Below are 25,975 nucleotides of genomic sequence, written 5' to 3' on the forward strand. Positions count from 1 at the left end.
GCATTTAGATCAGATGGACTTCCTTGAAAGGAAAGTTGATGGATTAACACGGAAGCTAGTTGCATTGATGTGCTGATTGGATACCATGTCTCGGAGAAAACATGCTCTGCTAGCTATCATCGCCATCACACCTCTCCTTACCCCCTACACTTCGCTGTCCGATCATCTCCCTCCCTCGTAGTTGGAAAAGCCAAAGCACCCCTCTCGACTCTCCCATAGTGCTTTGCGGTCGCGTTCAAGATAGCGAACTGTGGCAGTTTCCCACCCCCGCACATCCATAGCCAGCAAAGCCATTGCCCACACCGTAATCCTTTTGTGCACCCTCCATGCCCTGTCAACGCCGGTCGCTATGCGTCAAGCCACTCATTAGAGAGAATATCGACCCACCCACGCTAATCGCATAGCAAAATTAAGTAAAACAAGTGTGGGAAGCATCTCGTGGAGCTCAAGCGGCAACTTTCGGGAAATGTCGCTAGAGTCAAGATGCGAAGCTCTTCATCTTGGAGACTTTCATTTGGCTTCGTTGACAGCTTCCGGACCATGGTTAGCGGGGCCCGCCAGTGGAACCTGGGGCCCTGTCGAATGCTGCTGCATCATAGGTTGGGAGTAGCTTGCACTTGGTGTACCACGATGTTGTTGGGGGAACTGAGGATGTTGCTGGGGCGAGCCGTAATGTCCACCCTGGTATGGCTGTTGATAAGGTCCGCGCATCGGAGCCACTGCCGGCATGTCAGTTTTTACAACGTAACTTTTCCATCAGTTAACTTACTAGAACCTGGCTGCATTTGGTACATTTGAGGTGCTGGTGCTCCAGGCTGCATGTACATCATGTGAGGCTGCTGATGGTGGCCTTGTTGTGAACCTTGGTGGCTCATCATCGGAGCACCTGGTCTCGGACTTGGGAACCCATTGGCGCCAGGCCCAGGCATGTGGCCGGGATATTGTGGGTATGCAGGACCAGGAGCCGGAGAGTACATTTGCATTTGAGGGTTACCTGGCATTCCCATATAAGGCCCATTTGAAGGCTGGTTCGTCATCATTTGCCCTCCCATTGCTGGGCCAGGGGGTTGGATGAACTGTCCGCCTTGCGCGTTACGCATAGGCACATGCTGAACATTAGGGCTCATGCCGTATTGAGGAACCTGGACAGGCTGAGGATAGCCTGGCATTTGCTGGGGCTGTGCTCCATACATGAAAGGTGCCATGGGCCGCGGTGAAGGCTGGACTGATGACTGCGAGTGCGAGTATTGCATGTGGGGCGCCTCGAACTGGTGTGGGTTCTGGCCAATATGCGGCTGCACTGGCGGGCCTCGGGGAGTGTGCTGGGGCGTTGGGCCTTGTGGCATGCCCTGTGCACCCTGGAGATGAGGAGGGATTTGATGCGGCATAGGTCCGCTAGTCATTACGTGTTGAGGAGCTGATAACGGCGCTGCTGGAGGAGCATGCTCGAACAACTGCTCAAAGCCCTTGTTTGAATTGGATGCAGGGAAGTCCCACGTGGGGAAAGTCTTGTAAGGAGGCGCGATATCAGAGTGCGGCTTCTCACTACCTTGTACCTCCTTTTCCAGACGTCCGACAGCGTTGAAGGTTGTTGGGCCGTCCAGAGACTTGACATTTGGCCTTTGGCCAATGAAGAAGTTGGTGACAGGCGGCTTGCGAACTTCTTGCCGTGATGAGTTTGGTCGAGGGCTGGAGCTGGCGCTTGGGTTTCCACCAGGCTGGAAAGTGTTCGCTGCTGGGTTTGGCTTAAACTCATGTGCACGAACATTAAACCTTGATACGCTGGAAGGTGTTTGGGCACCGCTAGAAGGCTGTGAAGAACCAGTAGGGGGTATCCGAGTGTCTTGGGGTGGAATTGGCTGAGGAACGCCATTGTAGGGCACTGCACCCTGTTGTTTGTGTTGCTGATGGTTCATCTGTAGACGAGCGCTGAGTAGTCCCGGATTCCGAGGAGGGATGTTCATGTTTTGGTGTGAACCCCGCATGCTAGCTGATGCGTAGGGCTGCTGTCCTTGTCGGGGACGCTGGGCTTGTTGACGGTCAACATTCGTGCTTGGGGAAGCCTGAGTAGGCTCAGGCTTAGCAGATGGCCGTGGGACAGGTTTGGGGTCGGAAGTGCTGGTCGAGGGCTTCGCAGGCGGCGAGGCCTTCAACTCAAGCGCTTGTCGGTTGGCCTTGTCGACAATGGCTTGCTGTTTAGTCTCATCCTTGGCAAGTATGGGAACCAAATCCGATGGCACTGGTGTGCTCAGCTTGAAGTTGAGCGCAAACTTCTTCAAGTCATTCAGCTTGACTGCCTTGTTTTCGCGAGCGAAAGCCCTCTGACGATCAGAGATGCGCAGTTTTTCAGCGGCTGAGAATTGCTTGAAAGAATCCAGCAGATCATGTTCCACATTGGTTGTTGCGTCGTGTGGTCGTCCGGCCTTGCGAGGGGGAATGGCAGCCACTGTAGACTTTATGGTACTGCTGGGCTTCTGTAGTTGCTCCGTGATGGCCTTGTGCACATCTGCTGGCTTTGATGTGGGCTTGGGTGTCTCCTTGGGGGCCTCCTTGGTGGGTTCCTTTGTGCTTTCTTTGGATGCTTCTTTGGCGGCTTCCTGGGTCTTGGGGGCTTCCGTTGCAGGGGCTGCTGGCGCAGCGGGACTGGCGGCACGCTGTGCGATCTGCGAACCAGGTCGTGCGACAGACGAGGAAATAATGGCAGGATCGACCGGAGCGCCGGGCACTGTTGGCTGAGCGGAAGGTGCACGGCGCGCAGGCGGGGTATACCGGTTGGGTTGGCCCGTTGACAGAGCCGGAAAGTCTCGACGCACGCCGCTGTACTTGTCTTCCTCGTCACCATTGTCGTCGGCAGCAGAATATCCTCCTCGCTCCTCGCGTACGTGCGCGTTAGTTGCAGTACTGCCTTCAATCTCCCGAGCAATCTTCTCAGCACGGGCAGCCCTCTCTGCATACTGTGGGTCATTCTTGTTGATGGTGGTGGTGTAGAAAGTCTCGTCGTAGTTGCTCTTGACACCAAACAGGCGCTCGTTGGTGGAGAATTGATCCCATTCAGTCGTCCGTCCCGATGACTCAAGAGTCAGGCTTGGGTCGACCTCGGACGGCTCCCATTTCTGAAGGTCACGCTCGCGGAAGGCCATCTTGCCTGAAATGTCGGTGTCTGTGCGGAAGCCCGATGTTCCTGCGACAGTCAGCTTGGTGCGAGAGAAGACGGTCACCAAGACACATACCGTTCTGGCCCTTGGCACTAGACTTGTCAAGCACCACGTTATTGACATTGAAATCGGCAACGTCGCTCATGTCAAAGGACATGACGTGGTAGTCACCCGCACCGACGTAGTCGTCAGAAACGTCGCCTGTGCCATTGGTCTGGGCATTGCTAGCGGGCATCAACTTCTTGACCATCTTGAAGACATAGCGCAGCTCGCTGGGGTCCAATGAAGTGCCGGACAGCACGCCCGAGTACTTTTCGCCATTCTTGAGCGTAATGATGCCCGGAAGACCCTAGCCATGACCGTCAGCTGTGTTTGTCGGCTTCGAATTGAGCAGCATGCGCCACTTACAGTGAGGTTGGCCAACAGGTACATCATCCGATCGCTGAGGTGCCGCATTGGAGACGCAGTTTCACCCGACGAGGGTGTCGGGGTGGGCTTGGGAGAGTTTACGAGGCCGTTGGATGGAGAAGGGTTCGTCGGTCGGTGGGTGAGGGGATTGGTACCCTGGGTCCATGCCGTTTTGGCCGGCTGCTTCCTACAAGGTGCCAAGTCAGCATTGGGCCAGGCGCAGGCAAGGGCAAATGTATCGAGAACAGGGCAGGGCGAGGTGAGGCAATTGGACAGAGGACAGGGCGCGAGGGCCGTCTAGTGGACAGCGCAGTCGCACCGTGGCTCCATGTGACCGCCGACAAGTCACACGAGGATATCCCGGCGTGCGGTAGCGGTGTCGGGCGGCGGACGGGAGCGTGGGCAGACATGCAGCTGAAGGGCAGCGTACGATGGGAGCGAGAGGGCGGGCGGGGCTGTTGGAGAGGGACTAGTTACCTCTGGCTACCTTCGCTGGGGCTTCCTGGCTTTCGCTGTGCGTCGGTAGCGGCTTTGCCAGCTGTGCTCATTTTCAGTTGCCTGCCGGGAGTGGAGACGGCGTTCAGAGCATTGGAGGAGGTGCTGGTCGTGGCAGCGGCAGTGGACATGGATGGGTGAGGAGAGCGCGGGCGTTGGCGGTGGTGCGGTAGCGTGCGTCGGTGTCGGTGGTTGTGGGTGGGAGAATGGAGCGACGGGCGGGGGGTGTGGGAGGGAGGGACAGGGCAAGCAGCTCCAACTCTCTACTTGGGTGTGGGCTGTCGGAGCTGTCGAGGTTAGCGCAGGGCACTCAATGCAATGCGGCAGCAGGCACAGAGGCAGGACGAGCAATGCGAAGGAGGTCCGGCGGCGGAGGTCGCGATGGTATAGGAGGCTGTGCCCGAATGCAGAGACAGATGTCCACGGTGAGGCGCCAAGGCTGATCGACTTATGAAACAGATGCGGCAGCTAACCACGCCTGGGGCAGCCGTAGCCGTGAATGTAAATGCTGCCACCGCCAACGTTGCTACCACACAACCACACACACAGCCAAACGGCGTGCCCGTAAGCTTTGTTGCCTCGCTTCCTGGCCCTGTCCCCGGCTTGTTTTGGCGAGGCTACTGTGGCCATTGACAAACTCTGTCGGGTGCTTGCAGCCCTGCGCGCCGGCAAGAGCATACTGTGGTTGTGGTGGTGGCCGTCGTGGCCGTGGTCCAGAACCCACCGCCTCCAAAGGGCCGGCGCTGCTCTCCTGCGTGCCTACACCAGACAATGCCGCTCCTGGGAGCAAATACGGGGCAAACACCTGTTCATGACGGCTCGCCCATGCTAGAGACGCATGCCCACAATGACGACCCCAGCAGCTCCAGGGAGTAGCGCCAACATAGGCCCGTAGTAGGCCGTAGTAGTCTGCAGTGCTGCAGTGGCTGCCCAACTGATGGATGCGCTGGATGCGCTACTACACACCCAATGGACCCTACCGGTGCTCTGTACTACTGTTTTTGGATAGTGCCTCTGTCCTGGTGGTGTTCTTTTGCTCGGCCTTGAGATAAGATACTATTTATATTTTTGCCTTGCGGCACGGGCTCCGTGTCAAGAGGCGACCGACGACGACTGCGACGACAAAAACTCCATGCTACCCTGCTATCAGGAACATTTGGCTGTGCAGATGGCCCGCCATGCTCCAATGGCAGAAGAAGAAAAACCGGGGCTGCAGGGTGTGGCGGGATGGGCACGTGAATGGTCCAGCCGGCCCAGCGAGCCCAGCAGGCCCAGCAAGTGCAAGCCCACGCGGCGCAAAAGAGATGTGGCGGGTGTGAGCCGGCGCCACGTGCAGCCCAGCCACTCAGGCCTTGGCGGAGAGCGGGCAGCCAGACGTCGGTGCACCCAACGTGCTTGCCAACACTACCGAGAGAGCGTGTCGTGCCCTCAGGCTTCGTCACTCGGCCATCCACTCTGCTGCAGCTGCTGCATACCTGCGCCCCCCCTCCTCCCCCATCATGGCCGAAGAGGCCTCTTCCATGCGCTCGTCCCAGGGGTCCTCATCGTCACGCCGTGCGCCCAAGAACGTACGTACTGACCCTCTCGGCATTCCGCGCCCAATAGTCCAACCGCGCCCGCTGACATGTCATGCATCCTAGCCCCAGCAGCAACTCTCCCAAATCGAGAAGTCCGTCACACATCTGCTCGTCGCCACAAAGCAACTGCTCGGTCAGTCTACGGCGCATTCAGCCCCCACCCACATCCCATATCGCATGCGCTGACACGACCCAGAGACACTGACCCTATGGTCGCGTGGGACTGCCACCGAGAGCGAGGTCTCCGACGTCTATGTCCGTCTGGGCTATGAGTTCAACATCGCGTCGCGTGCCTTCAATGCCATTGGCGTTGACACAAACGACCTGGGAAATGTCCCCGAACTGCTGCGCGGCATACTGGAAGAGACCCTGAGCCAGGAAGCGTCCCAGGCCAGCCTCGACAACTTCCTACCTCGCATACGAGACATCATAATCAACCTCCTTCACGGCCTAAAGAAGAAGCAGCAGCGGCTACGGCAGCGTACTGGAAGAGATGGCTCACTCAACGGCGGCGGTAGTCCCCGACAGGCCAGCGTCGGTAGTTCTAGTGAAGTCGAGGACTCACAACAAGCCCGTTCAGCAAGCCAAAGACTGCCTTCAAGAGGCGAAAGTCCGTCTTTTGGTGGCCCCGGCCTCCCCCCACGCTCGTCCTCAGTAGCAGGAGGCGGCCGAGCATCGCCCAGCAAGTACGACTCACTGCCCTCGAACCCGAAATCAAATCGCTCTACGAATGCGAGCCAGCTCTCTACAGACTCGTCCATGTCGAGTAACTCTGCCCAGCAAGCGCCCGTCATCGCTCCTTATCCCTCAGAGGACGCCATGCCCAAGCCACCAGAACACGCCCCGCAACCACAACCCAACTATCCCGTCGACTTCCCGCCACCTCCGCCCCCACCACAACAAGAAGATGCGCTGGCTGCATTGCAAAGAGGAGGAGAGCTAGAGCGGAGGGCTTCGCGGAGATTCTCAGCCTATCAGATCCAGAAGCATCTCGGTACAAATGGCATACCACTTCCGCCCGTTCAGAACTCGCCCATACCGAATAGGGGTCGGGATGTGCGCGAGTCTATGAACGCAGTCCGAACAAGAGCACCGACGCTGCACGGTCGGCAGCGATCAAACCAACAACCTGCCCAACAGCGACCAGCAGTCGAAACCAAATTTTCTTATGAGCAGCACAACGACAGACGCATCTCTGAGGAGAGCTCGCAGGGCAAAGCACCAAGCCTGCCGCCACCCCAAGAATCTGGGACAGAAGATAGCCCCATTCAGAAGACACCACAGGACAAGATTGGCGCGCCAAAATTCCCCGAAAATGACCAACTCGCTCTAGGCGCCACTCTCAACGGACCATTGTCTGAACCAGCCGAAATCGCGCCTGGCTCACCAGCCAAAGACGGAAGTCCTCGGCCAGCGGCTAGCCGCCACAGTTCTTACAGGACCAAGACGCCATCTCCGCAGCCTTCACATTTCATTCCAGAGCAGTCACCCCAACAAGGGAAAGAACTCACCGTTTTCCTTCAGTACAAGAGCAAGATCAAGAAGTATGTGTTTGCTGATGGTTCCGAGCTCTCTTCTGCTCGCCTGCAATTGGCTTTTATCGAGAAGTTCGCTTGGGACACCCACCGCTATGGCGACCTACCCGAGATTCATATTCAGGACCCAGTTTCCGGTGTACGATACGAATTGGAGGATATACGCGACATCAAGGACAGGGCGGTCCTTGTTCTGAATGTGGAGCAGCTTGATGAAGTAAAGAACCATATTGACGACAAATTTGGTGGTCTCAGCAAGTTGGTGGAGAGTATTAAGACTGTTGTTGAGGATCAACAAGCGACTATACAGCGCGTTGCAGAACGCCAGCAGCAAACTAGTAAGGAGCTCGCTGGCATATCTGCAGCGCCACTTTCTTCCAATCGCAACTCTGCTCTATTGGCTTCACGCTCCATTCCAAGTGGTGGGCCTTCTGAAGGTACGGTTACGTCGGCCACCCAACTCAACGAAGTGCAGGCGCTACGTCGAGATTTAGCCGTCGTCCGCCAGACGTATTCATCATTTGTTTCGGACATACAAGCGAGCATGGCGACAATACGCACAAAGGCGGGGGCCGTCAAATCTACTGCTATCAAGGTTGCATTACCTCCGCTTGACGGCGATAGTGGTCGCGCCTACATCAACAACGGGAAGAAGGCTTTGCAGGACGACTCGGAGAAGATTGTCAACAGGGTGGATGATCTCCAAGATCTTGTGGAAGATCTCAGAAAGGACGTCGTCATGCGTGGAGTTCGGCCCCTACCTCGTCAACTTGAGACTACAGCCAAAGATCTGTCAATGGCCACTGCAGAGCTCAAGAAGTTGCAGGACGTTCTGGCCAAGGAGAAACCGCTCTGGACCAAGATTTGGGAGCAAGAACTGCAGACTGTTTGCGAAGAGCGAGACATGCTTACTATGCAAGAAGAGCTCGCGGCCGATTTGCAAGACGATCTTGAGAAGGCGGCCCAGACGCTGGAGCTGGTTGAACAGGCGACCAAACAACAGAACCTGGAGAGCGAGAAGGAAAATGGCAAGGGAATGCGCTCTGCGAGCGGTCGCAGCATGCTCAATGCAGTTGCGGCAGACAAGGTCATTGACCCCCGACAAGCTCGTGATGGTGTCCTAGGCGAGGTCAAGGCTCTGCAACCAAACCATGAAGGCAGACTGGAAGCCATCGAGCGAGCTGAAAAGGCGCGTCAACGCGATCTTGCGACAAGAAATGACGACGAGTTTAAGCGTGAACTGGGCAATTTTGTTGAAGAAGGAAAGCTGAAGAAGAGTGGTGGCGTGGAAGAAACGGAGCGTCTGCGCAAAGCAAAGGACGAGCGAGCCCGCAAGGAGAACTTTGAGCGCGAGGCGGCACGTCAAAGAGCAAAGGCAGAGAAGCAGGCTAGGGAAGCTGAGGCCGCTGCAGCTGCTGCTGCCGCCGCCGCTGCCGCCGCCCCTCCTGAGGGCGATGGCGCTGAAGGACAGAACGGGGAGGCTGAAGCTGAAGCTGCACCAGAGAACCCAGAGGAAGCCAAGAGAGATGAAGGCGGTCCCGCCTAGGCAAACGGCTACTTTTCATCCTCATTCTTAGTCCTACCTTTTCGGGTATCTTACACAAAGAGCTGATATCTCTGGGTTTCTACATCTGCCACAAAGCCGCTCTACAACCCGGCCTTGCATGCAACCCTATGACGTTCCGTTATCCATGCAGATGAGTCCTACAGAGACTCTACGGCTTCACATCTTCTCGTGATGCCAGGAGCGTCACCGCCTCCACCTATACATACACCTCTATCTTCTACCACTACGCCACGCTTCGACCCCTCGCCATGCATCCCCATGATGAGCCAAGCAACAAGCGAAACCACTGCACCGCCTCGATACCCCATATTCTTGCCAGACCCACCACCACCAGCCTCCGTGCCAGGAGCATTGTTAGATACTATACCAACAACTACACTTTTACCTTGCCCTCCTCCTCCTCCTCCTTCTTCATCATCTTCTCCATCATCCTCCTCGCCGAATCTCTCATCGCCGTTTTCTCATTCCTTGCTGCCACATCGCAGTGTTAGTACTGCTGCTGCTACTACTACTACCTATCCTACATGACGACACGCCCTTGTTATCCTCGAGTCAGAACACAAATACCATCACCGGTTAGGAGAGAAGCGAGCATGTCACACAGCATCCACACCGAAACCTACAGTCCGCTTTCTTCTTCTTCTTCTTCTTCTTCTTCTATCCCCGAAGTCTGTCCAGTAAGATCTTATCATCTTGGGTTTTTATTTTTTCTCGGCTTTGATGCAGGAAATAAAGCCGTTTGTTGTAATGGACCCCGGATGCTGGTTTTACGATTCCATGGGAGGGAGGAGGGTGAGTTTTTGTTTTTTTTTTCGTTGCAACGAGAGGTGATGGTGGTGGGAGGGAGAGAGAGAAGCTAGGACAGGGTGGGGGATGGGGGGGGGGGGGGAAGAGGAAGAGTAGGAGTGAGTTTGTGGGTGCGTGGGTAAATAGTAGGTGGTACCCCAGGAGACACATCAAGGAGAAATGAATTATGGATTAAAGAAATCTTTTACGTCTTATGCTCAAGCATTGTCGTTGTTATTATTGTTATTACTGTTTTGTGTGTGTTTTTTTGGTATGAGGGAAACTCAGTCCAAAGGGCATTTGTTTGGGCGTGGTATATGTTTTTTTTCTCTTTCTTTCTTTCTTTCTTTCTTTCTTTCTTTTCCCTTTTACTTACCACCCCCCCCCCCTTTTTTTCCCCTATTCTCTTCTTTTCCTTTCTTGGGATTTTCTGGCAGCGAAACCTCAGTCGTGCGTACTATATTATTATTATTACCATTACCAGTAGTCTGTCGTCATGATTCTTTTTTGTCATCTCTATGAATTAGAAGAGTTATAAAGGGGAAATCATGCATAGCCATCATGGCGTTGGGTGTAAGTGGGATTAATTTCATTATGCGATTGACAAGTCAAAGAGTTTGTTCAAGGGAGCCCGAACTAGAGGGAAGCAGTGTTATCGTTCACTACGTACTGATTGCACCGGTATTTCTGTTGTTGCATTGCCTCCATTTGCCTTCATTTGTATATTATGCAACAATAATATGTACCCTCGCATCACCATAAGTACAGCGTGTCACTCAAACAGACACACGTGTGTATGTAACCTGATAATCACACCCCAGACCTTGATGATTAAGAAACCCTCCCCCCTTTATTTCGCCATAGATGCCCATCTAATGTTTGACTAATTACCTCCCCGTTACTGAGTATCATTTCCTGCCAAAAACGCCAACGCTGATGCAAATACATGGGTTCATGCACATATCATTCACTAATCTTACTTACCGAGTGGATTAGTTGTGTTTCCTAATTACCAACAGCAGTGTCGTTCAAGGCCACGCAGACGGCTCCACGATGGTGTCCGTTGTATTGCCGAATGATGCTTTGACTACCTAGTTCCCACAGTCGCGCATAATGGTCCGAACAGGCCGTGACTAAATATGCGCTATCAGCCGAGAAAGCGCAGTCCCAGACCCACCTCTGGTGACCGTGTAGTGTGGTCTCGAGCGGGAAGGCTGCTGGGTCGCGTTCGCTAGCTGAGGGGAGATTGTCGTTGGGCGTGACATTATGGGGGGCTGAGGTGTCGACGGACCAAATGCGGGCTGTGTGGTCGGCGGAGCAAGTGGCTAGATGGCGGACATCGGGGGAGAGGAGAACCCGAGTGATGTAGGTTGTATGTGCGATGAACTTGCATATAGGCAAGATGGATGTAGTATCGCTACGTTGAATCATTCGCCAGACATAGACATTGCCCTGTTGCTCTTGTTAGAATCCATTCCTAAAGTTTCAGCTCTTTGAAAACCCACAGCATTATTTCCAGCACAAACCATACTGCCGTCGCTGGCAACAGTCACGCTTGCGACACTAACATCATCTTCGGGAATGAGCTGATGCGAGCACTTGTTCTCGCCGAGGTCCCAGATCCTTACGTTGCCACCGCGATCGCAACTGATCAATTCTCCCTGATTAGGATGGATCACAACATCGTTGACCGGAACACCGTGTGTGTAGTTGCGCTGGACATTGCCTGACCGTGTATCCCAAATCTTAACCGTGCCATCTTCCGATGAAGTGACTAGCCACTTGGATTCGCAGTGAAACGCGACACCGGTGATGTTCGAAGTATGGCCGTCAAAGGTAAGGATCGCATTCGGGTTCGTCGATTTAATGTCGTAGAGTTTTACAGTATGATGGCCGGCAGCGGCGAGGTAACGCTTGTCGGGCGATATGCAAAGACGATTGACTTGCGAGTCTGGGTGGGGAATGGTACGGGAGCAGATTCCAGACAGCGCTTCCCAGAATCTGACGTTGAGTTGTCAGTATAGATTGTGAACAACGCGAGTTAACGTGTATGCGGACCGGATAGTGTGGTCATAACCAGCTATAAGAGAAGTCAGTATTGTTATTTAGAGCTTCGTAGCACTTCCACGTACCAGTGCAGAGAATGACTGACATGATGGGCAGTCAACGCAGAGATATTTCTAGACTGGCCGGCTCGTGTCTGTATGTCGAACAACACAAGTAGATTTGGGCAGCGTCGCAATGATTTCTTGTCGAATAATCCCGAGATATAACAAAATCAATGAAGCGCGACGATACAAAACATACTGTTTGTGTGTATTGTCTACAGTCACAGGAGGGGAAGCTGCGCATTGAGTGGAGTGCGAGTTGAGTTGGAGTGGCTCGGGAGTGCTTGGACCATCTCCCAGCCCTACGGCGGTCAGCCTTTCCTGGCCTAGCGCCATGTACTATTTCCCATTGGCCCATTGGCTAGCATACAGTAATTACTTCTACAGCTTTCCAAGCCGCTAGAGAAATGTGAGCGAGTGTTTGTGGGAAAGAAACGCAAAGTCCTTGTCTTGCGAAATATATACGTCCTCAGACATGCGGTTGATAAACAAATCCCCTACTCCATGCTCTACAGCTTACTAGCCGTCGGCAGTAGCTGATATCCCTTTGGCTCACTGTCCAGCGCATCTCTTGTTATCTCTCCGATGTTCTTGAACCCGCCAACATTCATTAGGATATCCAAGTCTGCCAACAAGCTCTTCATGACATGAGTGACACCCGTCTCGCCCATAATGGCAAGACCCCAAATCCAGAGCCGGCCAACGAAGACGAACTTTGCACCCAGAGCAAGCGCCTTGACAACATCAGAAGCCGAGCGAACACCCGAGTCAAACATGATGTATATCTTATCACCAACAGCTGATGAAGAGTTAGCAAAGGACGTGACAGAATCTGATATTTGGAAGACACACCGTCGGCAATCATTTCCAAAGCATCCAAGCTTGCAACAGCCCCATCAACCTGTCGTCCAGCATGGTTGCTTACAACGATGCCGTCGAAGCCTAATTCCACGGCCTTTTTGGCATCATCGATGCTTTGAATGCCCTTCAAAGAGAATGGTTTGCCTCCGCTAAGTTCCTTCCAGAGATTCATTGCCCATACCACCTTTTCCCATGTATGCGCGCGTCCATGCCATACATTGTCAATCCAGAGTGCACCGGCCTCGTTTGGCTGGGTTGTGGGATCAATGCCCTTCTCCTCCAATCGCTTTTGGAAAACTGGGTCAGTCAAGCCCAGGTCCGCGCCTATACCATGGTAGAAAGCATAGTTTGAGTTTGCAACATCGTCGTGTCGCCAGCCGAGTTGCCATGTATCTACTGTAAGGATGCATGCTGTAAATCCACTGTCCACTGCGCGCTGCAGGAGCGAACGCGTGAGCTCATCGTCATGTGGCATATATAATTGGAAAAACCTGAGGCCCTTTTCACAACCACCGGCAGCGGTTCCGACATCGCCTCGGCCATTCTTCACGCCTTGATCATTGGCATGACCGACTTCCTCTATACTTTGTGAACCTGCTGTTGAAAGGCAGTAGGGAAGTCCCAATACTCCCGCAGATCTCGCTACAGGTAACTCGCCTTGCGGGTTATAGATCTTGTTGATCCCGACAGGTGCAAACCCAATTGGTGCAGGAACTCTGTGTCCAAAGATCTCGGTTGCAGTGTCACGTTGATTGGTGTCAACAAGCATGCGCGGAATGATCCGGTGGCGGTAGAAAGCTTGCCTATTGGCGGTGTGGGTGCGCGATTGACCAGCATTGGAGGAGGCGTAGAACCAGCCTCCTTGGCTAAGCTTTTCTTTTGCTAACTCTTCAAGCTTGCCGGGATCTATTACATATCTCAGCATGAACGAAGTAAGATGTCAGCAAGGAAAGGTGACCATACCGGTATTGAAGACTGGGACTTCGCCTTCATTCGATTTCCAAAAGTTCTCCCGTTGGTACAATGCCCACTGCGGAGTTGTTCGGACCTTCTGGTTAGGGTTGACGGGGTCCATTGTGAGAAAGACTGAGCAGATGGAGTGCTAGGAAATGCGGAAGGATATGAGACTGAAAATTGATATAAACTCTTTTGAATTTGTGATCAGAGACAGTCACTTCAAATCATAGCTTGTTATTTCCGGCACTACCAAAGTCACACTATAATTGTGACGCTTGCACCGGCACCACAAATCATGACCAAATGTGATGATGCGAGGACATGGACCCTGGACAGCTGTATTATCTCCGGCATTCTGCACACGAACCCACACTCCCAAGAGTTGCAAGCATTAGAATTGAAACGAGGCTAAAAAACGTTTAGATGGTGTGAATGGTAGCTCAATTTCGTAAAGCGCTGGGGGTCTTGGATCGGGTTCGTCGTTGTAATCGCAATGCCGTCCAGATGACGTGTGGTGATGTTCACTGGATGGGATAATGCGCAACTGACGATAGCGTGAGTGAGCACATCCAAAACTGGTCTAAGGCCCATGAACTGAATTCCAATTGGGACGAGAAAGCCTAAAATAACAGGCATGTACAATACTGACGGCATTGCTCTTGAGCACATGCACACAAGAGCACATTCGGATCACTATGACGTCATAGCTAGCTGGTCACAGTCTCTGCGGGGAAAAGTGCATGCACATCAATGGTAAGCTGTTTCATTAGAACAAAGGTATCATGAAGAAAAGAGATAGCTAGGCATAGGAGATGGCGACTCTAGCCCGCCAGGTATCATTCCATAACACTACTCGCATGGGTTCCATGAGGCTTGTTTCCATGGCCCACTACTTTGATCCTGCAAGAAACCAATACCCGTCATCGCTTGCAAGACAAAAAGATTCGTAAGATGAGGCACCGCATGTTGATATGCATCGAAGTCGGCCTTTCAAGGCCCTGTGTGAGTGCTGTGGCCAGGTCAAGTGAGCACAAGCTACTTCTCGCTTGTCTTCTTGGCTTGAGCCTCTTTTGATTGAGGCTCGGGAGCATCAGACTGTTCAGTCTTTACAGAGGATGGTGACTCGGTTACTTGAACTTTGCTCTCATGCTGGGGGCCGGGGGTGCCCTGGCGGTCCTGACGCGACTTGTTGTCGGCCTCCTGGTTGTATTTGTTGACTTGCGAGTCAAGATCCTTGTCCTCATCCTCGTTGTCAAACATCTCGTGCTCATTGTCTCCGGTAGAGACTTCTGTGCCATCACCGAGGAGAATGATGCGGCCACCATTGCCGTTGTTCGGCCGGAAGCGGCTGTCGAGATCCATATCGATATCATCAGGAGAATCGTCAATGCGATGGTGAACACCGGGACCGCGGAACTCGGCTACACGATTGTATTAGAACTGAACTACTCTTCCGCCTTGGGCGATTCGGCTGGATCTTCTGACTTGCCATACTCTGGCGGCGCACATGGACCCTCTCCATTCGCAACCCGCTTTGCGATGTCCTCGTACCACTGCTCCTTTGTCCTTCCCTGCAGGAGACCAACAATAATCATCGTCATGTTGTCGCAGCCAACACCTCCAGTGTCGCTGTTCGAGGCCAAGCAGTTGTCCATCATGTTCTCGCAAATGGATGCGAGATCCTGCTTTGCGACAATTCCGCGCCTAACAAACTCGACAACGGCTTGAGAAGACTGGCAGTCCCAGATACCTGAAATCCATTTAGTAAAAGTTTGTGGTGATGAAGACTAGTCCTCTTACCATCACAAGCCACAATCAGGAACTCGTCATCCTGGTTGATATCGTGTATCTCGACGTCGGGATAAGCGGTGACTATTTGCTGTTCTGGGGGAAGATCGGCGCTCTTCTTGAATTCGAAATCGCCTATTGCGCGAGACAAAGCAAGATTACCGTTGACGCGGCCAAAGTCGACAAAGCCACCTGCGGCTTGAATACGTGCTTTCTCGGCTAGAAAATGTCAGTAATGATCGCACTGTGTTGGCGTATTTGCTTACCCTCGTTCTGCGGCTTGTGGTCGAATGAAAGGGGCTTTGCCCTGCCCTTGACTCCTAGAACAGTGCGCGAGTCACCTGCATTGGCCTGTCTGTGTGAGCGTCGCAACATGGTGGAATGCGGGGTTGACATACTACGTAGATTTTGTCTTTTGTCAGGACGCCGACTGATGCCGTGCAACCAGACACTTCTTCTTCGTACTTGGGGTCTGTTGGCAAGTGTCAGGTGGCCCGTGATGGATGGTGATGACGTTGACAGTTGACTTACCACACAGAATCTCGCGATCTGTTGCTAGGAAGCCATCTTGCAGAGCCTTTTTGATGTCTCCTTGTTTGAATGCTTCTTGCTTTGCGACAATCTTGTGCAGCTGCTCGCCAGCATACAACGCCACCTTGTCGCCACCGTGTCCGTCATACACACCGAAGAAGGCCAGTCGCTTGTCGGTGGGCGTGCCCTTGGTGTCGTCGGCATTGAAGTCTAATACGGTGGCATGTGCGTCCTCCATGCTGATGCGCCAGCCCTGCATCGAGGAGACACCGTAGATGAGTGACTCGCCCTCGCCATTTTCAGATTTCTGGAAAGATGCAGTGTTAGCATTTGAGGCCACGCAACACAGCATGCGCGCCGTGGCCGGGCGATGCAAAGCGACTGCCGCCGCGTTTTAAGGGGGGGTTGAAAGAAGGACACAGTGCGGGGGCGGGGGTGGGCGGCAGCATTGGGAGGCAATTACCTTGTCGACGACGGGCTCGGAGAGTGTCTGACCCATGTTGTCCGGTATCTAGGAGGACTGGTGGGAGAAGAGGAAAAGGAGTCTGAGGGTCGCCGGGATCGTGGCTAGGAGCATAGAATTGCAGGCAGTGTCGAGGGTGGTGTGTGGGGGTATATTTCGGGAGATGTGTAGACGTAAGGCCAGACAGGAGGAAGCCTAGTGCCGTGCGGTGGAACAGAAATGGAGTCCGGGCCAGAGGGACAGGGAAGAAGAATTGCGTGCTCTAGCTCGCAGAGGGGGGAAAGGGAAATTCAACAGGGCAGCGTGGTGTTGTAGGCAAAGAAAGTGACGCTGCGCTACCTGACAGCCGCCAGCAAGGCCGTGCACGCTAGGGGCTGTGGCTGTTTGTTCGAGGCCAAACGCGATGACGACGGGGAGCGCATTCTCTGTGTCGTTGTTCCCCACCAGCTCTCTTGTTGTGCCCGACTGATTTGATCCCTCGTGCTTCAGCCTGCGAATACGCGCTGGCCTAGGCCGCGTCCGTCGTCTTGTGTGCCGCCTCGAGGCTGTGCACCGCAATGGCTCGTCAGGCAGCCGGCACAGAGACACTTGCTTTTGCCTCGCCCGCTTGCAGGAGCTCGCGTGCCACACACGCACACACGCACACACACATACACACATACATGGGCGGCAGTCCTGCCGCTCTGCCTGGCCGCCCTTATCGGCTTGCTCCGTCGAGAAAGGAAACGCTTTTTGCTTGTCATGGTCAACCGCCAGTCCGGAACTTCCATAGGGTCCACATGCCGCGTCGGAGTCCGTTGCTTAGTCCGTCGGGTAGACCTGCAGAGGGGCCAGTGGCTCTAACATGTACTCCATACTAAATGCTCCCTGCCCATACTTACTCACCTCTACTTGAGACACGCGCACGCTGCTACACTCACTTTGGGCGCCCTTCTGGCAAGGCCGTGCTCGCTTGCCGCGGGGCTGCGGCTGTCTTGACCAGCATCGTCGTACCCATGGACGTCTCACCAGGTTGCCATGACAGAGGTCAAGGGAACACGCGCTAGCCCCAAGGTTGTTGTATCTTTGCTGATGGATATCATCGTTGTTCAGGCAGCTACGCCTATGTACTGACTTTGTACGTACACATGTGGTCGCGACCTCGAACTCTGTCCGCACACGACTGCATATACATATACGACCGGCCTCGGGGGAGCCCGTACCGACTCTGCATTTTCGGGTCGATATTCCAAGAGCTCGCTTCTACCAATCGCCTGGGCCAAATCCGTCCCAGATGCCCCATTGGTCCAGTAGGGTCTTCATCTGACGCAAGGCTGGGCTTCTGGGCTTAGCCGCACCTACAACATCTGCATTATCACGAGCGCAGACACAAACCATTCTATGGCTCTGGTTCCAGTCATGTTCACCTCTCGGGCTTTCATCTGATCGCAATCGGGCCTGACGCGCGCCTCGTGCGGAAGATAAACCTCGGGACTTTGGCTAGCGCGTCATGGACATTCTGGGCACCGATCGGCAGCCGAGGCTCACCTCGTAACCCATACTTATTCACTCCCCCAGACAACTTTCCCTCCCCACGAACTCAATCATCAGCCACCCATCACAATGAAGCAAACTCCAGACTGGGTCAAGCAGCTCAAGCCTTCGGGCGTCCAAGGGCATGAATTGCTCGCAGCAGAACGCGCCGGCTCAAACGTGCCGGTGCAGGACCTGGAGGTCCTTCTGCACACTCAAGAAGTCATCGCCATGAGGTACAAGATCCTCGACATTCTCAAATCTGAGAAGGTCTTTGACAAGTCACAAAACTACTTCATGGGCAGGATAGACAAGTTCGAGCGTGCTCTTGCAAGAGAGAAGAGGTTGAGGATCTTGAAGAAGCAGCACAACTGGAATCTCGAGGAATTCCGAATGGCTGTAGAGCTCGTTGGCGAGCCTGGTCCATATGGTCTCCATGATTCCATGTTTAAGGCATGTTTCCTTCACCAATTGAATTGACTGTACACTAACAGTATACAGGTAACATTGGAAGGCCAAGGCACCCCCGAACAGCAGGAAAAGTGGCTTACAAAGGCCAACGACTACAAGATCATCGGTTGCTATGCTCAGACTGAGCTTGGCCACGGTTCCAACGTCCGTGGGCTTGAAACAACAGCTACCTGGAACAAAGACGACAAGACTTTTACCATCCACTCACCACACCTGACAGCTAGCAAGTGGTGGATTGGATCATTGGGAAGGACAGCCAACCACGCCATCGTCATGGCTCAACTCATCATTGATGGAAAGTCCTACGGACCTACCCCATTCTGTGTCCAGATCCGAGATCTGAAAACACATGAGCCGCTCGAGAACATTCACATTGGAGACATTGGCCCCAAGTTTGGCTACAATACCATGGACAACGGTTTCCTTCTGTTTAACAAGGTCAAGGTTCCCCACATCAGCATGTTGGCTCGCTACACGCACGTGGATCCCACCACCAACAAGTTTGGTCGCCGTGGCGCGCCATCTCTCGTCTACGGTACCCTAACTTGGGTTCGATCGACGATCGTCATGCAAGCCGGTAGCGTACTCGCTCGTGGTGTGACTATTGCAACTCGTTACTGTGCCGTACGTCGTCAATTCCAGGATCGCGATGCTCCTGCTGGTGAGGCTGAGACTCCCGTTCTCAACTACACCATGGTTCAGATCCGTCTGCTGCCACTCCTTGCAGCAACCTTCGCTCTTCATTTCACCGGAAAGGCGATGATGGATATGTACCAAGAGAACCAAAAGAAGATTGCACAGGGCAATGCAAGCAACGCACCAAGCAAGCGCGGTGCCGGACCCGAAGAAGTTCAGTCTGGCAGTGATATGCTGGCGGATCTGCACGCTTCATCTTGTGCGCTCAAGTCGCTCAGCAGTTCCATCGCTTGTGAGGGTCTCGAGGTCTGCCGACGTGCTTGCGGTGGTCACGGCTACTCTAGCTTCAGCGGTATCGGACCTTGGTACTCTGACTACCTTCCTACCACTACCTGGGAGGGTGACAACTACATGTTGACACAGCAAGTAGCTCGCTACGTAAGTTTCATCCTTTTTGATAAAGACTGTATCATACTGACATTCTTTACAGATGCTCAAGTCCGTCCGCTCCGTCCTTAACAAGGAGAAGCCCACAAACGACACCACTCAGATTCTCTCCGAGTTCCACGCTCGCCGCAATATTGGCTGCGCCTTCGACATCATTGGCTCAGACGAGGATCTCGTCGCTGCCTTCGCTTGGCGCGTCTCTTTCCTCGCGTTCGAGGCCAGCAAGCACCGTGATGAGCAGAAGAAGCCCTGGAATGACCTTCTCGTTGACTTCTACCGTCTGAGCAAGGCTCACGCTCAATACATGGTGGTCAAGACTAACCTCTCCACACTCAAGAAGATTGAGCAGGAAGGCAAGATTGACAAGAACCTCCTTGAAGTCCTCATGAAGTTGTTCCGCCTTTTCGCTCTGCACACACTTGAGCAAGAAGGGTCCGAGTTCTACGCCTCGGGTGCCTGCAGCAAGATCCAAATTATGCTTGCAAGGACAAACACTGTCATGAACTTGCTCAAGGATATCCGACCACATGCTGTCAGGCTCGTCGACGCATGGGGCTTCGACGATTGGGTCCTTGACAGCAGTCTGGGTCGTGCAGACGGAAAGGTGTACGAGGATATGTTCTACAGGGCCAGCGAGCTCAACCCACTCAACGACATTACTGTCGACCCATACCCTGACAGCGATGTTTTGTTCAAGCGTATTGAAAAGAGCAAGTTGTAGCTGACGTTATGTCACGAAGCTGTCTTGATGTTAGATGTATTTTTAAACCATTAGACAAGATACTCATAGAGGAGCTTCTTAATAAGACTACTAGTTTCCATCTCTTGCATCTCTTGTTTCCATCTCAGTAAAGATATTCTGTATACATGCTGATTGCTTCAAATAATTATTCCTTTTTTTTCGGAAAAACTAATCCGGTTAAATTGGGGATAAGGCATCCTGCTTCGCTATACATACTTACAGCAACATATGATGCTCGAATAATCCAATTATCCTACTTGTCTCGTTTTTGCTACCACTCTCACACATAAAAGAAGTGTAAACATCTAGAACCCACTCGTACCTCTCACAATCACTATTATTATCCTCCATACCCAACAATGCCCTCTCCCCCCACCACCACAACAGGCCTCATCCTATCCTTCATCCAACCTACACCTTCCTCTTCGGACAATAACAATAACAACAAAGATGATACCGAATTTGCTCTCCTCCCACAACTCTTCACATCTCACGTTCTCGGCACATCCCGCTCGACTTTCTATAAAGCAGCTAACCCCTCGTACCCCAAACAACATCTTCTCGTCAGCGTAATGAACAATGTTGCGCACGTGAACGTGGAGCAGGTGGCTAAGTTTTGGGCGGGAGAGAGGGTGGTGCAAGGGGAGGCGGATGTTAGAGGGTTTAAGGAGGTGCAGGTGTTTGAGAAGGGGAGGGGGAGGGAGGCGGGGAGGGGTAGGTTGCTCTTTTTCTTTATTTGCGGAGTTCTTTTTCGCTGTTACTGGGGTTGATGGGGGGTGGGGTGGGGTGAAGAAGAAGAAGAAGGTGAAAAGAAAGTGAGATGAGTTAACTGGAACCATTACTAACTTTCCTCCCCCCTCGCCGTTAAGATAATCCCGCACATACTCTCCTTGTAGCGCTCATGCAGCCTGCGCCGGATGGTGCTGAGGATCTGGATGCTTGGTACCGCGATGAGCATAATGAGCAGATGTCGAGAGAGCCCGGTTGGCTGCGGACGTGTCGGTATTCGTTGGTTGCGCAGAAGGGTGGCGATGAGAAAGAGACAGAGTTGTCGTTCTTGGCTATTCATGAGTTTGATGAGAGCAATGAGTTAGGGGACACCGTGAAAGCGCTTGAACCTGTGACCGAGTGGACGAAGAAAGTTATGAATGCGGCGGAGGGGATTGATGCTGCTATTTATCGGAGGATTTGAGAAGTTCCGTTACTTCAATTTTCTTTTTTGAAGTTACTCGGACAATAGACTTGTGTTGTATGTCCAAGTATACAACTATCTACCAAGATGCATTTGCGAAGAACATTACAATCCAACGTAGCATATCAAGTAGAATGACTACACAGAGTCATCACGTAAAATGCACCTCCAACCCCTCCCACCCAAAATATACCCTCAACGCCCTAACAGCCAAATTATGACTCACCGCCAACACCCCAAACACGACACTACTATCCCTCACATACACATGCCGCAACGCCGGCAGCAAATCCCGATACCCCGTCTCCTTCATACCGCCCTGCTGCATTCCCACTGCTAACCTCTTCGCTAACCTCGGATCCACCTCTATACTTCTGATACCCCGGCATATATCGGGCCCTAGTTCGTATGCGGCGGCCATGCAGTTATAATAGGGTGTTAGGTCGAAAGTGACGAGTGCGTTGAAGATTGAAGTTGCTTCCTTACGGGTTGTTTTGCAGGTTACAAGGAGAGAGATTACAGACTGGTATGTTCGGGTACCATGTGGGCGTAGTGGAGATTGGGTTCCTAGGCAAGAGAAGGCTTTGGGGTGCACGTGGATGATTTGGTGGGTGAAGGTGTGTTCGTAAATTAGTAGGCGGAGTTCGGTTGGCAGACTGAGAAGGCTTGGGACTGAAGTAGTATTTCTGTTGCGCGGAGGCCGGGATTAGTTGGATGTAATTTCACGGGTTCAAATTCGTTGGTATGTCTGAAGGCGCACGTACGGAAGGTGGTTTTGGGTAAGAGTTTGTGTGGCGACGCCTGCGGAGATGCAGAGTTTGGACTCTACATCATTCATGGTGTGCTGAACGAATCGCAAGTTACTGGCTTTAGCTTGCTTTGTAACGGACTCGAGAAATGCCAAGGTATGAAATGTTGGTTTGGGGAACTCGATGGGATGATGTATGCATGTGCCGCCATTCGGTGATAAGAGCATGCGGCATCTTATCTCCGGCGCGTCTTTGAGATTTTGGCGCGTCTTGCTTCCCCAAATTTCGTCACTGCGCCGTTTGCTGTGGAGTCCCCAGAACCCTCAGAAGTTAATACCAGGTAGACAAGAATTTCCCAAAAACTCGAAAAGCAGCAGATATGGCCAAACCAAACCGCATGAGCGAGATCTTCGCGTCCTCATCAGAAAAAGATAACGACACAACCGCAATCACAGCCACACCACCCTACTCAAGCGAAGGTCCTACGCTCCCCATCATCGGGGCCCAGGAAGCCGACTCCAATCTCGCTAAAAAGCGAAAAGCTTCGAAAAACACTCAAAGTACCGCTCCAAAGAAACAATCGCAAGAAGTCTATCCACATACAATCCACCCATCTCTCTACGAACCCTGGACTCGCCTCCCACCGGACCTACTCAAGCTCCTCGAATCTCAGACACGACTACAAGGTACACGCAACATCATCCCCGTTGTTTTCTCCAAGAATCAAAATGTAAAATCCGGTATCAATCGCCTCAAAACATACCTAGGCGCATACCGGAATCCCGCATCGACCATCGACATGCCCGACGCTTTGAAGCGAGATGACGTTGTCATAGCCGTTTCAGCGCAAGGCGAGGGCACTACGAAACTGGTTGGTATCGTAGACATGGTTCGCAGGATCGTCGCACCGAGTAGCAAAGAGGAGGTTGGGGATGGACTGGTAGAGACATGGGCTATGTACACGATGCTTACAAGCATCGACATAGAGCGGAAAGCGAGGGTTCCAGAGGTGAAGAAGAAAGGGGAGGAAGAGGTAGAGAGTGAAGAGGAAGAAGAGGCGTTTGAATCTATGGATGTGGATGGGCGAGGGGGGCCGAAGGAGAAAGATGAGGTGAAGATGAGGAAGGTACCTGTTCTGACAGTTTGGATGACGAGAAAGAGGATTCCGGCGTTTAGGAATGCGTTTGGGGAGCAGGTGTTTGAGGTGATCAGGTTGGTGGAGGATGAGGATTGAAAGCTCGACTGAAAGTTTAGGAGACGAAAGAGCTTCGTGATGTCATGTCAGGCGTTCATCCAAGAGAAAATGGGCGAAAACATGTTTAAAAAGGGCCTTGGTATTTTGACGCGGGGAGTTTCACATAAACTTTCAAGCCGTTCAGAGAAACGAACCGTTACGGCCAAGCCAGATGACAGGACTCGGTGCTAAGAAGTCGGCGGATATTACATATCAATTGTGTATATGACACGAAAAACGCGGCAAATAGATCATGGGGAACAGGTCATCGATACGTATCGTACTATGGATCCCATTCTCAATCGCCTTGCTGTCTATCTACTCTCCCAGCGAAGCGCAGGGACAGCGGGAAAACTTGAGATAAACATTTAATAAGACAATTCAAAGTCAAGGAATGATTACCATCTAATAAACTTGACGTCACGTGTACAATCAGTTTACTCCGGAAACACTGAGTCTGGAAACAGGGAAATATTTCTAAGGTTTGCAGAGTTAATACACTTGGGTTGTTGGAACGGAGGCTCGTTTAGAGCGAACCAGATCGTCCAGCGATGCACGGATTGATGAGATCGTTACTACCAAGCCACGACCCAACCGGGTGCCTACTCCTTCATGGTAAATTACAATTAATTCCTTGCAGTTCAGGAAGTTTTCTATTCTTTCTATGCGCCATTAACCTCATGACCGTCAAATCATGGCCTTAGTCGGTACTCTCCTTTCTGCACCGATTGCGGAAACCAGCAAGGACAGGGAGCCCCCCCATGTGAAGAAATCCACGTGTCGGGCCTGCAAGGCATCATTCACTTACTCGTTTAAGACCACATCTTTTTGCTATTGTATTGTCGAGCAGGGAGTACCAACCCTCATACATCCCACGCCGTCGAGCTAGAGGCTCATCCCCTCTGGAACGCAGTTGTCCCTGAAGGATGAGATATACCAGATTCTTTCTATGGTATTGCTCCAGCCATCCATGGGTCTTTGAGGAGTTCAGAGGCTTGCTTTCTCTTCTCTGGTAACCATTTGAGCATTGATCTTATGAAATTGAGAAACTGCTCTTTGGCTTCACCATCGAGGGAGGATACTGATTCTTCAAGGGAAAGCTGCGGTACGACCGTACCTCCAGCTCCCGTCCAGCGTCCTAAAGCATCTCAGGTTAGTTGAGTGATGCGGTTAGAGTCTTATTGCTAACCTTGCTCGTTGAAAACTTTCTTCGTGATCTCGCTTCTTTGTATATACTCAAGAGGAGGCAACCCGAGATATGCAACCATTTCAGCGACGTGGTGAGTTGCCGATGGCTGGAGATTTTCATCGAGCGCGTGGAACAAATGTCGATTCTCGAACAGATCCCATATCTATTGTTTAACTTCAGTGATAAGCTGGAGCATACAGAGGTGAATATGCTCACTAAAACGGCAACGTTCCAAATATCAACACTTGAGCTCCACTTCATATCAAACAATACCTCTGGGGCACGGTATAGCTCGGGTTGGATTAGACCTCTGTGGGATTCTCCTATTCGAGCTTCTCCGAAATCACAGAGGACTGGTTGGCCCCACAAGGTATCCCTGGGGAGACCGAGTTTACGGGAGCCGTAGATGATGCGGATATCGTTGATGACTTTTGTTGGTGATGGTTCGTTTGTTTCGGCTTTTTCAAAATCACCAAGTAGAGATTCATCATCCACGGTTAACATAATATTCGACGGACTAATGTCTGATTCCATTTATTAGCTACGAAAACACGAAATTGCGAGGGCTTACCTGTATGTACCACTTTGGCTTCATCACGTAGGAACGACAGAGCGTTTAGTAAGTTGGATAGCGTCCACTTCAAGAGCTGCTCATTCAGTCGATGGGATCGATTCAAGTACTGGAGCTCTCGGATAGTCATGTGCATGGGAGGATGAACTAGGCACAGGTGCTGACCGGTAGGGCCTGCGATTTCGAATGTTCCCAATAGACCGCGAATGAAGGATTGGCCACGGTGCTGAGAACCGAGTGAGCTGACGTGCTCGTAGAACTGTAGCTCTCGATGAACAGATCGGTCAACGTCTCGAGTGCAGACCTTTATCGCTACAAAGCCGGCATCTCTTTCCTTTGCATTAGCCAGTACGAGAATAGTAATGCCACCGAATATATACCTGATTCTTCGACAAAGCCAGACTGTAGAATGTGCACCGTACCCGAGCTTTCCCAGTACTTTGTAGCTGGAGTTGAGAGTCTCTCTGATGCGAACCGGATAGAATTGATCGGAGTTGTACCAAGGGAGTCGCTCCTCTTCGAAGGGTTCGCCTGGATCCATTTTGGCAGAGAGGATGCTCATGAGTCGTCTCCTCGCAAACCGTGATACTTCTCGATGATGTACTCGACTAGCCAGTCTGAACATGTCGGAGAGGCTCCTTCACAAGGTCTTGTCCTTTGTAACACTGAAGAAGGGTGGCGCAGTGGGTTTTCTTTGGAACACCAATTCTTTTACTATAATACTAATAAATCCGTAAGGTTAAGAGTTCGAGTCTCTGTCTCTCTAGTTATAAAAGTAATATCTGAAATCTAGAGATAAAACTGTAACACGTATAGCTATTTTAGAGATAACTATGTATAGGCTATTATGATACGAATTCTAAATCTATCGCCACTGCCAAAGAGCTGTAATAAGACGATAGAGCGTTTCACGGTGCTCGAAATTCAACAAGCGTCTACACAAATCACCACGGGATCGCAGGAAAAGAGAAATAGGAGCAGCAATAAAGGCTGGAGAAGAA

General features: G+C 52.3%; 10 protein-coding genes across 10 annotated transcripts; 4 read left to right on the plus strand and 6 right to left on the minus strand.

The window, feature by feature from the left end:
- Positions 1-510: 510 nt before the first annotated feature.
- COCMIDRAFT_32640 (uncharacterized protein) lies at positions 511-4,189 on the minus strand (the record flags this gene model as incomplete). The annotated part of the gene is made up of 5 exons (XM_007685227.1): positions 511-719; positions 770-3,181; positions 3,231-3,504; positions 3,564-3,750; positions 4,041-4,189. 5 exons carry the CDS (start codon positions 4,187-4,189, stop codon positions 511-513), a joined length of 3,231 nt encoding a protein of 1,076 aa, XP_007683417.1.
- Positions 4,190-5,557: 1,368 nt separating this feature from the next.
- Positions 5,558-8,716, plus strand: COCMIDRAFT_83110 (uncharacterized protein; the record flags this gene model as incomplete). Its single annotated transcript, XM_007685268.1, has 3 exons — positions 5,558-5,626; positions 5,699-5,768; positions 5,832-8,716. 3 exons carry the CDS (start codon positions 5,558-5,560, stop codon positions 8,714-8,716), a joined length of 3,024 nt encoding a protein of 1,007 aa, XP_007683458.1.
- Positions 8,717-10,528: 1,812 nt separating this feature from the next.
- COCMIDRAFT_82832 (uncharacterized protein) lies at positions 10,529-11,677 on the minus strand (the record flags this gene model as incomplete). Its single annotated transcript, XM_007685269.1, has 4 exons — positions 10,529-10,975; positions 11,029-11,524; positions 11,582-11,603; positions 11,656-11,677. The coding sequence occupies 4 exons, from the start codon at positions 11,675-11,677 to the stop codon at positions 10,529-10,531; spliced, it is 987 nt and encodes a 328-aa protein (XP_007683459.1).
- Positions 11,678-12,140: 463 nt separating this feature from the next.
- COCMIDRAFT_1261 (uncharacterized protein) lies at positions 12,141-13,567 on the minus strand (the record flags this gene model as incomplete). The annotated part of the gene is made up of 3 exons (XM_007685181.1): positions 12,141-12,430; positions 12,484-13,398; positions 13,456-13,567. The coding sequence occupies 3 exons, from the start codon at positions 13,565-13,567 to the stop codon at positions 12,141-12,143; spliced, it is 1,317 nt and encodes a 438-aa protein (XP_007683371.1).
- Positions 13,568-14,484: 917 nt separating this feature from the next.
- On the minus strand, positions 14,485-16,267 carry COCMIDRAFT_1262 (uncharacterized protein; the record flags this gene model as incomplete). The annotated part of the gene is made up of 7 exons (XM_007685182.1): positions 14,485-14,870; positions 14,957-15,199; positions 15,250-15,456; positions 15,504-15,588; positions 15,636-15,709; positions 15,769-16,075; positions 16,232-16,267. 7 exons carry the CDS (start codon positions 16,265-16,267, stop codon positions 14,485-14,487), a joined length of 1,338 nt encoding a protein of 445 aa, XP_007683372.1.
- Positions 16,268-17,833: 1,566 nt separating this feature from the next.
- Positions 17,834-20,018, plus strand: COCMIDRAFT_32645 (uncharacterized protein; the record flags this gene model as incomplete). The annotated part of the gene is made up of 3 exons (XM_007685228.1): positions 17,834-18,196; positions 18,245-19,288; positions 19,341-20,018. 3 exons carry the CDS (start codon positions 17,834-17,836, stop codon positions 20,016-20,018), a joined length of 2,085 nt encoding a protein of 694 aa, XP_007683418.1.
- A 380-nt stretch (positions 20,019-20,398) lies between these two features.
- COCMIDRAFT_32646 (uncharacterized protein) lies at positions 20,399-21,231 on the plus strand (the record flags this gene model as incomplete). The annotated part of the gene is made up of 2 exons (XM_007685229.1): positions 20,399-20,753; positions 20,909-21,231. The coding sequence occupies 2 exons, from the start codon at positions 20,399-20,401 to the stop codon at positions 21,229-21,231; spliced, it is 678 nt and encodes a 225-aa protein (XP_007683419.1).
- A 151-nt stretch (positions 21,232-21,382) lies between these two features.
- COCMIDRAFT_82978 (uncharacterized protein) lies at positions 21,383-21,895 on the minus strand (the record flags this gene model as incomplete). Its single annotated transcript, XM_007685270.1, has 1 exon — positions 21,383-21,895. A coding segment is annotated over one exon (513 nt), but the record flags the coding sequence as incomplete, so codon positions are not given.
- A 464-nt stretch (positions 21,896-22,359) lies between these two features.
- Positions 22,360-23,214, plus strand: COCMIDRAFT_83014 (uncharacterized protein; the record flags this gene model as incomplete). The annotated part of the gene is made up of 1 exon (XM_007685271.1): positions 22,360-23,214. One exon carries the CDS (start codon positions 22,360-22,362, stop codon positions 23,212-23,214), a length of 855 nt encoding a protein of 284 aa, XP_007683461.1.
- Positions 23,215-24,161: 947 nt separating this feature from the next.
- Positions 24,162-25,536, minus strand: COCMIDRAFT_83008 (uncharacterized protein; the record flags this gene model as incomplete). Its single annotated transcript, XM_007685272.1, has 5 exons — positions 24,162-24,352; positions 24,404-24,566; positions 24,620-24,927; positions 24,975-25,303; positions 25,355-25,536. The coding sequence occupies 5 exons, from the start codon at positions 25,534-25,536 to the stop codon at positions 24,162-24,164; spliced, it is 1,173 nt and encodes a 390-aa protein (XP_007683462.1).
- Between the last annotated feature and the right edge of the window lie 439 nt (positions 25,537-25,975).

The sequence above is a fragment of the Bipolaris oryzae genome (genome assembly GCF_000523455.1).
Source record: "Bipolaris oryzae ATCC 44560 unplaced genomic scaffold scaffold_8, whole genome shotgun sequence".
Lineage (NCBI taxonomy): Eukaryota > Fungi > Ascomycota > Dothideomycetes > Pleosporales > Pleosporaceae > Bipolaris > Bipolaris oryzae.